Here is a 16522-nt window from a genome sequence, read left to right on the forward strand (position 1 = left end):
TATTAGTATTACTTAAGGTAATTACATTCAAGATAAAGTTTCAGTATCTTGCATATTTAATATGATATTTGAATATCTAGACTCAGTGGAAACCTTTTATTTGTTGTAGCTTGAAACGACTAGTACAATAACGTTAATTACAAATTGAAATCAGTAATTTGTCCTATACTACAATCTATAACAATCTGTTTGGAAAACATTATGTTCAATGTTATTTGCACTGAACCAGATGCGTGTCCAAGGGATGGGGGATTTGGTTTCACACACATGCAAAGACACGAAGTGTACTATAATTTGACAAGGTTCTCACATAAGAAGATATTCACTGGATTGGACAGTGCTTAAATAATCATTTTTTGTACTCTTCGATTTCCGGTCATTCTCTCTAGATCATCCTTCGGGCTGACATATCCATTTCTGAAAATACCGGCTGGATAGAAACCGTCTCAATAAGTAATATATATCCCAACAACAAATTATACACACCTACCCTATATTCATTACAATAATCTGATGGATAAACTTGTGTTCAGGCGTTGTCCTAATGTATCCATTGCTGTATCCTCAATGCTCTAATGTAATCCATTCAGATGGGACAATATAGGGCAATATTACGAAACATTTTGTTTTTTATGGGGGTGTAACTTAAATATAAAATGTGTCTAGATCACCTAGACAGTGCCTTGTTATGGTACAACGAAAATAGGACGTTTTTCCCACATCAACCTGACACACCTTGGTATGATGGAAATCTGCTCAAAGCAGCTTTAAAGCATTCATTGCTACAGAAATAAGAATGACGTTCAGGTATGTTCACGTCAATTACCAAAAATTTGAAAAGCTTAAAATGGGCACCATGATGTCAATCACTGGATTGTCTGGTCCAGACTCGATTATTAACAGACCGCCGTCATATCAAGTAGACACAATTTATGGATAACAACTTCTTTAATATTGTGAAGGCGACGTTTCGGTATAGATCCTTATACCCTTGTCAAGCAGGACTATGCTTGTCGTAGCAGGCGACTAACGGGATCAGTGATGCATGTCATCTATCCCAATTGCGTAGATCGATGCTCATGATGTCAATCAATGGATTATCTGGTCCAGACGTGATTATTTACAGGCCGCCGTCATATAGCTGAAATATTGCTGAGTGCGGCGTTATACAACAAACCAACAACTTCGACAACTGCAAACAGACTCTTTCGCTTCTACCAACATTCCCCTAATTGTAGTGTAGTGTGAAATGGCAGAACAATAGTAAATTTGTTGATGCAACCCATGCTTGCCGTAAAAAGGTGACTATGCTTGTCGTAAAAGGCGACTATCAGGATCGGGTGGTCAGGCTCGCTGACTTGGTTGATGCATGTCATCAAGCCAAATTGCGTGGATCGATGCGCGTGATGTCAATCACTGGATTGTCTGGTTCAGACTCGATTATTTTACAGACCGCCGTCATATAGCTGGAATATTGCTGAGTGCGGCGTCAGACAACAAACAAACAAGCAAAACCATTCCAGGAATAAAACTACGCTGATTAGTAACAAACTCAACATGCTGGCTTCTCACATCGATGCTGTCCGTTGACATTGTCTCGAACCTGGCTGTAGAGATATATGTGTTCATTGGAACAAAAGTCTGTGTAAGAAGAGACGTAAGAACAGGGGAAAAAATGAATTTGCGACACATTCTCCTGACTGCAAACATCGCAGTTGATAAGCCAGAGATGGGGTGAGATGCAATGGGGTTTATAGACGTCACGTTCAGCATCGTTACACTTATATAGCGACGTGCACGTGACATTGATTTGACGACGAGCATGGGTGTGCATTGGTGCTCTCGCTCTCGCTTTTGAGAATGTCTGGTATCTGTGAACACACTCGAACTGATCACGGCAATACCTTCTTCAGTCTGCTCATTACTGTTCACTGTGAAACTGTCCATTGAGGCGGCTTGTGACCTACCCTTCACCTACGATACATCCCCATCGAATAGCCATGTCTTTATTGTTTCATTATTTGCCGCCATCAAACATGGGTGTATGCAAACAGATCTAAAGTTAGGGCCATATATCGAAATTTGTAATACGGATGGCGGCCATCTTGGATATCTCAATTTCAGTGGGAACCATTGGTTTGCCAGCGTGTATCCAATTAAAATCGGATTCTGCATACTCAATAATCCCTATGTACAAATTTTAATGCTTTCTTCCAGAAGTGAACATCTATTTGACATATCTGCCCAGCTATTTTGGTTGTTTCATTATTTGCCGCCATCAAACATGGGTGTATGCATTTACCCGGGTTATGTAGGGATGCTGAAAAAGCTTTCACATAGAACCAGGCTAGGGAGCATTTCAAAATTAAATTGGCAATTAGAAATCCGAATTCCATAAGGCAGAAAGATCTGCAGGTTTTCCACCCGACAAAATATAATTCTCTTAGTATTTAGATTTCAAGCCAATAAACAGCTTCGTCATATTTGTGATGCTCAAAATAAACAGTGTCGGTATAAAAATAGGTATAGTGAAAATGTCACCTTGACATACCCGAAAACTCAGCCAAGCCTATCGACAATACTTGGCGAGTTTGTGCAAGGTACGTTCCTTTCATAACAGTGTATACAAACCTGTATACGATGTGTCGCTCTATTACTTTCATACAATCATTGCGAGGTAGGAGTCAGCTGACATAAGAATACCTCTGCAGGCTGTTGGTGTTGTTAGGTTTCAACATTACTGGTTTAAGGGTTGTTTGTCATCATTAAATCTTTCAGCTGTTGCCTGTTTGACGGAGGCCTTTTATTTACTGTGTATTTACCTGCATGTGCGGCGGTGGTAGAATAACGATTGTAAACGTGATGTAACTGGACATTTCAGTTTATTTCCTACTATAAAACGTCTAATCCACTCACGTTACATGAAAAAAAACAAGAAAGAGAATATAAACTGTCAATGCAAGAGAATATCCACTCTAGATTATCTGCCGAAACAGATTCCATTTGGCGTAAGACCCGTGAAGATTCCGGGGTAGAATAGGTCTTCAGCAACCCATGCTTGTCGTAAAAGGCGACTAACGGGATCGGGTGGTCAGGCTCGCTGACTTGGTTGATGCATGTCATTGATCCCAATTACGTGGATCGATGCTCATGATGTCAATCACTGGACAACAAACCAACCAACCATTTGGGGTAAAGGTCAAAATGGCTTTAAACATGATGTGAATAGACCACTGAAGATTAGTGATGACACCAGGTGTTCGCGAAATGGGTAAGCATGTCCTACTCTACCGGTAGCACCCACCAGTAACTAAAACAGTAACTTGTTATTGCCTGGCACCGCACAGCAGTATTCCTGCCATGCGACGGCGGCCTGGAAACAAACCAGACAATCAAGTGAAGATCCAGACAATCAAGTGGAGAACAGTGTACAAGTCAGTATAGAATTTTATACATCGATCACTTTCGTTTAGCTTTGTTGTACTGAATTAACACAGGTGTATCAAGTGTCTGCACCATCATCTGTGGACAATAGTTGGCCAAGTGGTGACATGGAGACAAACGATGTGCACAATAGTGGGCCAAGTGGTGACATGGAGACAAACGATGTGCACAATAGTGGGCCAAGTGGTGACATGGAGACAAACGATGTGCACAATAGTGGGCCAAGTGGTGACATGGAGAAAACTGAGTTGCACAATAGTGGGACAAGAGGTGACATGGAGACAAACGATGTGCACAATAGTGGGCCAAGTAATGGCTTGAAGAAAACTGATTTGCACAATAGTGGGACAAGAGGTGACATGGAGACAAACGATGTGCACAATAGTGGGCCAAGTGGTGACATGGAGAAAACTGAGTTGCACAATAGTGGGACAAGTGGTGACATGGAGAAAACTGAGTTGCACAATAGTGGGACAAGTGGTGACATGGAGACAAACGATGTGCACAATAGTGGGACAAGTGGTGACATGGAGAAAACTGAGTTGCATAATAGTGGGACAAGTGGTGACATGGAGACAAACGATGTGCACAATAGTGGGCCAAGTGGTGACATGGAGAAAACTGAGTTGCACAATAGTGGGCCTAGTGGTGACATGGAGACAAACGAGTTGCACAATAGTGGGCCAAGTGGTGACATGGAGAAAACTGAGTTACACAATAGTGGGACAAGTGGTGACATGGAGAAAACTGAGTTCCACAATAGTGGGCCAAAAGGTGACATGGAGACAAACGATGTGCACAATAGTGGGCCTAGTGGTGACATGGAGACAAACGATGTGCACAATAGTGGGCCAAGTGGTGACATGGAGAAAACTGAGTTACACAATAGTGGGCCAAGTGGTGACATGGAGACAAACGAGTTGCACAATAGTGGGCCAAGTGGTGACATGGAGACAAACGATGTGCACAATAGTGGGCCAAGTGGTGACATGGAGACAAACGATGTGCACAATAGTGGGCCAAGTGGTGACATGGAGACAAACGATGTGCACAATAGTGGGCCAAGTGGTGACATGGAGAAAACTGAGTTGCACAATAGTGGGCCAAGTGGTGACATGGAGACAAACGATGTGCACAATAGTGGGACAAGTGGTGACATGGAGAAAACTGAGTTGCATAATAGTGGGACAAGTGGTGACATGGAGACAAACGATGTGCACAATAGTGGGCCAAGTGGTGACATGGAGAAAACTGAGTTGCACAATAGTGGGCCTAGTGGTGACATGGAGACAAACGAGTTGCACAATAGTGGGCCAAGTGGTGACATGGAGAAAACTGAGTTACACAATAGTGGGACAAGTGGTGACATGGAGAAAACTGAGTTCCACAATAGTGGGCCAAGAGGTGACATGGAGACAAACGATGTGCACAATAGTGGGCCTAGTGGTGACATGGAGACAAACGATGTGCACAATAGTGGGCCAAGTGGTGACATGGAGAAAACTGAGTTACACAATAGTGGGCCAAGTGGTGATATGGAGACAAACGAGTTGCACAATAGTGGGCCAAGTGGTGACATGGAGACAAACGATGTGCACAATAGTGGGCCAAGTGGTGACATGGAGACAAACGATGTGCACAATAGTGGGCCAAGTGGTGACATGGAGACAAACGATGTGCACAATAGTGGGCCAAGTGGTGACATGGAGACAAACGATGTGCACAATAGTGGGCCAAGTGGTGACATGGAGAAAACTGAGTTACACAATAGTGGGCCAAGTGGTGATATGGAGACAAACGAGTTGCACAATAGTGGGCCAAGTGGTGACATGGAGACAAACGATGTGCACAATAGTGGGCCAAGTGGTGACATGGAGACAAACGATGTGCACAATAGTGGGCCAAGTGGTGACATGGAGACAAACGATGTGCACAATAGTGGGCCAAGTGGTGACATGGAGACAAATGATTTGCACAATAGTGGGCCAAGTGATGACATGGAGACAAACGATGTGCACAATAGTGGGCCAAGTGGTGACATGGAGAAAACTGAGTTGCACAATAGTGGGCCAAGTGGTGACATGGAGACAAACGAGTTGCACAATAGTGGGCCAAGTGGTGACATCGAGACAAACGAGTTGCACAATAGTGGGCCAAGTGGTGACATGGAGACAAACGAGTTGCACAATAGTGGGCCAAGTGGTGACATGGAGACAAACGATGTGCACAATAGTGGGACAAGTGGTGACATGGAGACAAACGAGTTGTACAATAGTGGGACAAGTGATGGCATGAAGAAAACTGAGTTGCACAATAGTGGGCCAAGTGATGACATGGAGACAAACGAGTTGCACAAAAGTTGGCCAAGTGGTGACATGGAGACAAACGAGTTGCACAATAGTGGGACAAGAGGTGACATGGAGACAAACGATGTGCACAATAGTGGGCCAAGTGATGGCATGAAGAAAACTGAGTTGCACAATAGTGGGCCAAGTGATGGCATGAAGAAAACTGAGTTGCACAATAGTGGGCCAAGTGATGGCATGAAGAAAACTGAGTTGCACAAAAGTGGGCCAAGTGGTGACATGGAGACAAACGAGTTGCACAATAGTTGGCCAAGTGATGGCATGAAGAAAACTGAGTTGCACAATAGTGGGCCAAGTGATGGCATGAAGAAAAACGACTTGCACACAATCCTCCCTCACTGTGTGACCATAACCTTCTGTCTGTACCTGTATGTCAGTGTCCCTAGTCAGGGTGACCAGTATCCAGTTGTGGAACAACGTGGAGCCAAGTTCTCCCCGCAATAATGTCCAAAGCCAGAAACCTAGAACCTGATTTGTTGAGAGGTGAGATTCTAAGATTGCAAGGTGAATGCACTGTAAATATAGGATCTGTTATAACAGAGCGTTGCGCTGAAACCAGAGGGCCAGCCATCCTCCCGGAATATATATTGGACACGTACATTTCTTGTGGCTGCTTCCACACAACACAACTCTGAACGGAGTGTTAGCAACATATTTATTTCTGGTTGGTAATATAAAACCAAATAAACGACACAAGTTTCAAAATAATCACCAAGAAAACTATTTTCTATTTCACAATAACATTACAAAGTTGTCAATTGTCACATAATAAGTCCAATTTCAAAAACCAGGTTCACACATTGACCTGATAGCAAAACTATACAGCTGACAGGGTAGGGTGAGAGTTGTAGCAAGACAACATCCACCATTGTTTTGGAACGGGCACAATAGTCCTAGGATATGCCTTACATGATAATGTATAAAAGCGACAAAAAATATTTCCATATTTGTAAGAAACCTCTGCACAATCAGAGTCGATATTCCGATTCCAACTTTACCCATCTTCCCGAGGCAAGAGAGTTAACTGACCTTAAAAGTCCAGTTTCCACCCTTGCCGAACTAGGCTTGAATTCCTAAGCTCGATCGTAGCGCCACCAGTGGCTGTTACGAGTTATGTCCTTTCTACGCCTCTTCTAGTGACCAATCAGATTCAACCTCTCGTATTTGCTTCAAACAAAGCGCAGACAGCATTACAGCAACATGCCCAAACAAAGAAACAATTTCTGACACTATATTAACATTTGGTATGCCAAAGTCATGGGAAACAGAGTATAAAATATTAGCTACCATCAGCACTGTGCTGCCGAAACACTTACAGATGTGCCCCATGTTTTCTTGTGCGGATGCAAATGCTATGCATGGCACTACCATGGCTACGATCACATGAACAACAAAAAGACCCCCTTTAAATTCAAGTCGAGCGACATACACCAGGAGACAGCATAGGATGCAAGGTAAGGTAGCTAACAAAGGATTGTGCAACTTCCCACTTGATGTTCCAATGTAGAGCACCCGAGCAACAATGAGGAAACCCATCCCCACATAGTAATTCCACATCATACAGAAATCTCCAACAAAGGACAAACTGACCCCAACCAGCACCAGCCGGAAGTATTCAGTGTCCTTCTTACAGCACAGTACATTTAACAATGTAAACAGAACTATTATCGCGACCTTCACCGCCAGGAGTTTCTGATAAATATCATTTCCAACTTCCATGTCGGCCATTGCTTCTGACGTGGTGGTCTGAAACACAAGCATGCACGCATTAAGACGAAATGTTCATCGGAGGAGCCTAGACATCAGTCAATCGAGATCAGAGAGTTTCCTTCCCCAGTGCAAGGGACATTTCATTTTATTGTATAAACACTTCACCTTGTACCCCTCCCCGATAACAAGTGTTATGTCCATCGATTCCCTCCAATTGACCCCCCATGTCATTCACCTGATGTACGGCCATAATAAAGAAGTTGTTATCAGAAACACTCCTTGTCATAGTCACCAATGTTTAACGTGGTATTGTTTACAGAGGATAGAGTGTTGGGGTCAGCCTGGCTCACGTCATCTTAGTGAAATGGAAAACCTACAGTGGTGGAGGTAGAAGATACTTGCCACTTTCGTGAAACCAACGACCGGGTATGGTGTTGCCTATCCAAGGAGCATTATAGGAATACTGGATTCGAATACGATCTTGGCAGCAAAGGGACGCCTTTGACCGTTGGGCCATCCTTTCTTTATGTGTACAAGACGTTATGCCGTGGTGATAGCATATAGGTTAACATTACATCTTCAAATTCTTATAACTACATAGGGCGGTCGGGTAGCCCAGTGGTTAAAGCGTCAGCTCGTCACGCCAAAGACCCGGGTTCGATTCCCGACATGGGTACAATGTGTGAGGCCCATTTCTGGTGTCCCCCACCGTGATATTGCTGGAATATTGCTAAAAGCGGCGTAAAACCGAACTCACTCACTCAATTATAACTAGATACTTTGTATTTCAGGGACAGAAGACATGCTTGACGTAACAGCTAAATCTGAGTAAGGATAAGAATTTATGGATGAACAACTTCTTTATCCATAAATTCGTATCCTTACTTAGAACTCCAACTTCTAAATGCCTGTCAAAGAAGCTAAATATGAGCTTACTACTATGAGCTTTACGAATTATTTCTGATATCATATTTTCTTCAATCGTAGATAGATTCTATATATTTTCGGTTCAGTCCAAAGTAAATACATTCTGTGGCATTTGATTGGCTTAGCAGAAATAGTCCACGCCCACTAACGGACTACTGTTTCATCTTGTTTGATATTTAAATGAGCGGGTTTTTTGTTGCATTATTGCGCTGAACGATGTCACTTATTTCGTGTTGTTGTTTTTTGTTAATGATTAAATAAACAGTCTGTGAAGTTATTATTGTTGATATATTACTTTATTCAATATGGTTTAAATTTGCGCAAAGTGTGCACACCGGTCTGTAAGTCTATACCTCAATAACATTCGTGACCAACTCGTGTTATTCCGGGACAAGCCGAATAGCGACTCGTGCCCCTCTCGTGGCCATTTTTGCGACCGGGTTCCGTCTTAGCTCAAACGGGTATACCTAAAACAATTGTCAACTCGTTGCGTAATGGTTCGTACATTTCCCCCATACATTATATATATTTCAGATGCAATTTAAAGCACATCGGGACGTGCGGAATTATACAGTATGATTGAACACATTTAACAGTGTCTTTGGTATATCTTAGATGCAAGACATATGTAAAATCAAAAATTATTTCTGAGGGATTCTTTGACGAAGAACTTGTAATCATACGCGCATTCTGATTGGTTTGTCGTATTTTCGCACATAACATTCATCGATAGGGGGGCGAGTCTTCTTGCAGGTGACGGAAAGAGGCGAGTGGTGACGAATGCCTCAATAAAGGCCAACATTATTGGAGTAAATTTACCTTCGATGAATTCCTGTTCGTCTGACAGCAAAGTGTTACAAAGATTGTCTTATATTCTTCTTCACAAATGGGATGCGAACCTATAACCTGAAAATCAGATGCACGATATATATCAGAGTTGTAAACAACAACAGCATCGCGGTTATATATTTGGTGACACAATTGGTCAACACTCGCAACGTAACCTACAAGGAGGCTCGAGTCGAAACAGTGCAAGCCAATCAGAATGTGCGTCATAATTGAGTGAGTGAGTGAGTGAGTTGGGTTTAGCGCCGCTTTTAACAGTATTCCAGTTCTATCGCGGCGTGTCAGCTTAATGTGGGAGGAAAGCCCGAAGTGATGCAGGTCTAAGACGTTTACCACTTCGGTGAAACCCACGAGCACGGGTATGGTGCTGACAAACCTAGAAACATAATCAGGGCGAACCGGGATTCGAACCCACAATCATAGGTTTCTGGCGTGCCCATGGGACGCAACTCTGCACATCGAATATCGCGGCGCCTTAGACGACTGGGCCACCCGTGCCCCCACGTCATGATTTATGTACTTTGATAAATATAATCTTTGTTATTTAAATATGGCAAAATGAGGCTTTTAAAAACATGGTGAAAATGGAGATTGTTAGTTTCACACCGGAAAATATATGAATAACAGTATTTTGATGCATAAAATGAGGTTGTTACTTGAAGGAGCGATGATGCATTCAAGCCACACGTGTCTTTGTTTACATTTGGTAAATAGCCCCAAAACATCTTCATTAAGCTAAACCTCCAGGAGGCTTTGGCAAATATTTACAGAAATGGTTGTTGAAGTAAAAAATATAATGTTTTTAAATTACCAAAATGTGACATATATTTGACTTTGTTTAGACTAATTTGTCCATTTAATAACATTTATTGGCTTATTAGCTTTGATTGACTATAATATTCCCTCACAAATAAATACCAACTACGCCATATCTATATATGTAGTAGTTTATATGCAACACATTCTTTGGGCTCAACTTCGTCTTGTGTTTACCACAACTGATAAGATTGTTATTACAATGGTGGCGGTCGGGTAGCCTAGTGGTTAAAAGCGTGCGCTCGTCACGCCGACGACCCGGGTTCGATTCCCGACATGGGTTCAATGTGTGAAGCCCATTTCTGGTGTCCCCCGCCGTGATATTGCTGGAATATTGCTAAAAGCGGCGTAAAACCAAACTCACTCACTCACTTATTACAATGACGGCAGTCCGTGAATTAAGCTCCCCTTAACTAAACAAAGTGGTGTTACAAGACGCGTTTTATTATTAAACTTTAAGTGACCTGAGTCAACCAAGGTTGCCACATTTCTGGCAACCAGGGTTAACAAGATTCAACCTGCGTTAACAAGTTTCAACCTGTGTTAACCAGTGTTAATCAAGGAGAACTTAAGGCACTGTCTGAAATAGAACGCATGAAATGCAACCTCAGAAATAATAGTACAAAATGTCTGCCAGGAAACGACGAAACATGACAGCCACGTGTTATAGGTGAGGTGAGGTGAAATTGGGTTTAACGTTGCGTCCAAGATTATTGCACTTATATAGCGACGTGCATGCACGTGTATGTGTGTGTGTGGCTACTTGTACTAGTCCGGACTGATGCCGATTTATAGTGCTAGCTCACTGAGATACCATGCCGCAGTTTTAACATGAATACCCCACTCAGACACAGTATACTGACTCCGAGCCGACCAGTCCTTGTTTTAGCCCCTTAATGCCGAGCGCCAGACAGGGTAACAACAAGTACAATCTTTTAACGTCTTTTTGTATGACGCGGCCCGGGATCGAACCCTGGACCTTCCGCTACGTGTTATAGGCACACAACTAGGAGGTAAATAAGTGTTTTAATGCTTGACGGGGCCGCCATTTGATCTTTTTTTCTTAATGCATTAACAGTTTAAAATAACGCTTTCAATGTTGCATTATTAATTCCAAAGTATTTATATCAACAATCGAAAGTTAAACTTCTGACGCATATCCAAATATTCATAAACACAAGCACCATTATAAGCAGTATCAGACGGTGACGGGGAAAGGTGTGCAGTCGAGCGTGACTCTATATTGAGTCACGTCGCCTCTTCGACTTGACAGATACTGTATGTGAGGGTCACCTCTTACATATATAATACATTCGGAATACACTCTTTAAAAATGTCTTAGTATAAAAGCATTTATACAGTAACAACCCACACGCTTTAAAGTTATAAGAGACTATTTAACATTGGGAAAAACATTGTAACATGTGTGAAAGTAATGCATACATACAACCATACATACATACATACATACACCCATACATACATACATACATACATACATACATACATTCACATATATTACATATATATATATATACTTTAACATATATTACATACATACATACATATATACTATCACATATATATATATACTTTCACATATATTACATGCATATATATCTGTATATACTTTCAAATATAGTACATACATATATATACTTTCACATATATTACAAATATATGTATATATATACTTTCACATATATTACATATATACATATATACTTTCACATATATTACATATACATATATACTTTCATATATATTACATATATATATATATATACTTTCACATATATTACATGCATATATATCTATATATTCTTTCACATATAGTACATACATAGAGGATTCATCACGAGTGTTTTTTAATATGGGAAATATCAACCGAGTCTTAGTTAATCGGTATTTGCCGAGCCTTTGGAGAGGCAAATACCGATTAACGGGACGAGTTTGATATTTCCCATATTAAAAAACACGAGTGATGAATTCTATTTATCATTTTCACATTTTTGCTTCCAAATTAAGGAATAATTGCATTAAACATTAACATCAGCAACTTGTCGAAATCTTACGTATAGATCGTGCGTAGTGATACATGTTTTCCATAGCCATGTAAACCAAAATAAACAATTCGCTGAGAAAAAAAGTTCCTCGGATTATTTTAAACAAAATACTTGAACAGACTTTTGCAGAATAATTGAAACTTTAATAACGGTAACAACAACGATTCTGTGAAATATACTTTCACATATATTACACACAATATATATGACTGTACCAGGCAATTCACAAAAGAGAATAATCTATAACACCTGGTGTAAAGCATCCGATCTGGTCGTTACAATCTTCTTGCAGGTCTTGGCAGTTATACAATACGTTCTGTACTGAACAGTGTAAAATCTAATTTCTGTAAATGACTAAAACTATCACGTCAGAACATACGTAACGATATTAACCTACCTTCCACAGAAAACACGTCTGAAGTGTACACGTCAGTAAAGAGTTGTTTCACAGAAGTTACTTTCGTTTCAGTGTTGGCATATACAAGGGAGGTAAGCCCCGCCACGCGTGTGCCCATTCGTCACGATTCGCCCCTTTCCGTAACCTGCAAGAAGACTCGTCCCCCTATCGATGAATGTTATGTGCGAAAATACGACAAACCAATCAGAATGCGCGTATGATTTCAAGTTCTTCGTCAAAGAATCCCTCAGAAATAATTTTTGATTTTACATATGTCTTGCATCTAAAAATATACCCAAGACACAGTTAAATGTGTTCAATCATACTGTATAATTCCGCACATCCCGACATCTGAAATATATAATATGATATATGGGGAAATATATGTGAACCATTACAAAACGAGTTGACAACTGTTTTAGGTATGCCCGTTTGCGCCTAGACGGAACCCGGTCACAAAAATGGTCACGAGAGGGGCACGAGTCGCTATTCGGCTTGTCCCGGAATAACACGAGTTGGTCACGAATGGCGTGTGCCATCAGTGTGTTGTCCGGTCTCCTACTGTTTGTTGTTTTACGCCGCACTCAGCAATATTCCAGCTATATGACGGTCGTCTGTAAATAATCGAGTCTGGATCATACAATCCAGTGATTGACATCATGAGCATCGATCCTCGTAATTGGGACACGATACGATGCAATGCATCAACCAACTCAGCGAGCCTTACCACACGACCCCATCAGTCGCCTCTTACAAGCATAGTCGCCTTTTACGGCAAACGTGGGTTGCTGAAGATCTAGTCTACCCCAGATCTTCACAGGAGCTACTGCCTCGCCTTGTGCACAAAGAACAGGGTCGCCTTTTAACTGAGAATAAAAACTTCAGTTACCCTGTAAGCTGACTGAAGTTTCAAATTGTGTTGAACTCGATGTAAGTGAGAAATTAAAATCAGTGCATCAAAAACGTAATTTTATTTTTTCTAAAAATTAACTTCGTTTTTTAAGTTAAAGGACTGGTCAGATGTTATTGGGGGAGGGGTGTTAAACATATTTTTTATTTCATAACATCATCACATACATGCAGAATAAAATGGGGACTGGTAAACAAGCAACAATGCTTATATTAATACCGCTCCCCATGGTTACATATATACATTGGCAGTTTTAAAACATAAATAAAAAATATGTCAAAAATACAGTTGGTGGAGGGTGAACCTCCAATTCATATAAGATTTTTTTCATATCACCCCCACGCACCCCTCCATAAAGAGTATCTAGTTCACAGAACTACCTATATGGTGGACATTAGGAAAGCATATGGCTTTATAACTTTGACATGATATTTTATGTTTTTTAAGTTAAATGATAAATTACAAGCGTGAATGTTTATATGTCATTGTGCTTCGCGGGTTGTTCTTACGTCATTACATTAACTTGACAACGGTATAAGGATCTATACCGAAATGTCGCCTTTGCAGTCAATAAAGAAGTTGTTATCCATAAATAGTGTCTACTTTGTCATCCCCTATTGTTTGGGATTCGAACCCACAATCATAAGTTTCTGGCGTGCCCAAGGGACGCAACTCTGCACAGCGGATCGCGGTGCCTTAAACTACTGGGCCACCCGTGCCCCCTACACCACGGTGCGCCGAGTAGCCTAGTGGTTAAAGCGTTCGCTCGTCACGCTGAAGACCCGGGTTCGATTCCCGAAATGGGTACAATATGTGAAGCCCATTTCTGGTGTCCCCCGCCGTGATATTGCTGGAATATTGCTAAAATATCAGTCACTGTTTGTTTTTACTAGCATGCCTTTTTTTTATTTATATCTACATCGTCGGGCTTTATACTTCATCCTTATCTCTTGTGTAAACATCAATCTATCATCATTCAAGCTTATATAAACATAAGTTATCACATGTATATAACCCCCCTTCTTCACATGTCTGTCACTCTGGGACAGCTGGGCCCATATATACACTGATGGATCCAAGAATACTTTCAACAACAGTGCTGGTTACGGGATCCATATCCACAGCTCCAAACCCCAAGCACATTCAGTTCGCTTGCCTGATGGTCAGTCAGTATTCACGGCTGAATTGGAGGCAATTCATCATGCACTCAAACTCATACCGGAACTTCCGGAAGCAAAGGCAGTCGTCCTATCAGACTCGCTAAGTGCACTTCAGGCCATCAGTGGCAGAAACTCAAACTCCAGGCCAAACACAGTCAACAATATTCTATACGAATATACAAAACTATCGGACCAAGGGCAACAGGTGGAGCTGTGTTGGATCCCCTCTCACATAGATATTCATGGAAATGAAAAAGCAGACTCACTGGCGAAGCTAGCCTATTCCCTTTAGTAAACTAGAGATAAAAAGCAAAATCAAAGCCTCCATAGCAGAAAGATGGCAAGCCCAATGGGACGGAAGTAAGATCGGCAGATGGCTCTACAAAATTCAACCCAAGATCCAACAAAAGCCAAACTCATACTCAAATGAAAGGAAGATTGAAATTGCTATCTCACGCCTCAGACTTGGTCACAAAAAGCACTATGACAAGGTTTGTTCATCTTGCAATCAGGCTGAAACCATTGACCACGTGTTACTAGAATGTCAAGACCATGCCCCAGCCCGGGCTAGGTTAAAACAAGAATTGCAGTTAGATCCGCTATCTGTCATAGATCTCCTAAAGCCAAGAGATGCAATAGCGAAGGCCAAACTAACTCTATTTCTGAGAGATGGACAGCTACTCGAACGTATATAAACAGAGCAGCCAAGGATAAAAATGAAATCATATCAATATAAGAAAATAGAAATCATATCAATACAAAAACAGAAATTATGTGAACACCGAACTCACAATAGATACGAGTATATGTATCCTTCTCACACACAGGAGTCCCAAAGAGGGACAGGTCAGCCGAAATTGCCTAAGCAGAAGGCGACCTCTTAAACACTTAATGCAACAACAACAACACTTTAATCCGCCGTAGCGCTCCAAAAGATAAGCGAGATTGTTGTCAGATGATTTTGTTGGTCTAGTTTCCACCCTATAAAATTGCCCGCCATCAGATTTTGGTTTATCACAGCGAACGCAAGATGATACGCTTTTCACAGGTGTGTCCGTCCCCTGTTTCGGCATAAGCGTAGCCATTTCTGAAAATCACCGGATGTGACGTCAAATAAACACGCTGAGTGTTTTTAATTTTGGCCTGTACAGGCTCCTAGCTTGGCGCAAGTTGACGACGCGCATAGGGAGCCAGGGACCAGCTTAGGAAGAAGATACCCATTGACCAGCACATGCGCACCGTGTTATTTTATAGCGGCCGCCAAGGACAGATAACTCACGTTTTGAAAGAGGGCAATATCCACAGAGCTATCTCCCTTGTTTATCATACCAACTACCAAGAGCAACTTGAAGTATTTATGAATGTACATGAATATCAGATTATGTAAATGTTGTTTGTATCGGGTATTGTTGACTGACATAATGACATCAACGAATTTCCCTGGTTACATTTTTTAAAGTAAATTATGTACGTATTAAAAAATCAATAATGTTGTCAATACCGTATGTATATTGAAATGTTGAAATCAACCGTAGTTATATTTTATCTATTATAGAAAATTATGTTATTTTTGTATATGATTTTATATGTGTCGTATGTCAAGGCCATTCTCCGCTGTATTACCTAATGTATATCTATGTCTTGAGACGACCCCCGCCGTCTCCTATTGTCTGAGGATTAGCATGCCTGTCTGCTCAACTCGTCCAGAACAATAGGTGCCGACAAGGTTAGGCGACCCGGCCGCCATCAGTGTACATTACAATGGGGATTAACGATAGGGATTAGCATCTTAGAAGAAATGGCAATTAAATCATTCCAGTCATACACACGTCATGGCTGCATGGTAATTAGCCTGTGGAATTAAATGTTCATTCAGACAA

At 41.3% G+C, this 16522-nt stretch overlaps 1 protein-coding gene and 1 long non-coding RNA gene across 2 annotated transcripts; one reads left to right on the forward strand and one right to left on the reverse strand.

Annotated features, from left to right (window-relative positions):
* The first annotated feature begins 3551 nt into the window (after positions 1–3551).
* LOC125376867 (neuroblast differentiation-associated protein AHNAK-like) lies at positions 3552–6254 on the forward strand. Its single transcript, XM_048389234.1, has one exon. It carries the CDS (start codon positions 3552–3554, stop codon positions 6252–6254), a length of 2703 nt encoding a protein of 900 aa, XP_048245191.1.
* Positions 6255–6448: 194 nt separating this feature from the next.
* On the reverse strand, positions 6449–12702 carry LOC124130611. Its single transcript, XR_007219428.1, has 3 exons — positions 12573–12702; positions 9267–9353; positions 6449–7556 (listed from the first exon to the last, which is right to left on the reverse strand). It is a non-coding gene; the product is annotated as an uncharacterized LOC124130611 (long non-coding RNA).
* Between the last annotated feature and the right edge of the window lie 3820 nt (positions 12703–16522).

The sequence above is a fragment of the Haliotis rufescens genome, unplaced genomic scaffold, assembly GCF_023055435.1.
Source record: "Haliotis rufescens isolate VD_foot unplaced genomic scaffold, xgHalRufe1.0.p SCAF_8, whole genome shotgun sequence".
NCBI lineage: Eukaryota > Metazoa > Mollusca > Gastropoda > Lepetellida > Haliotidae > Haliotis > Haliotis rufescens.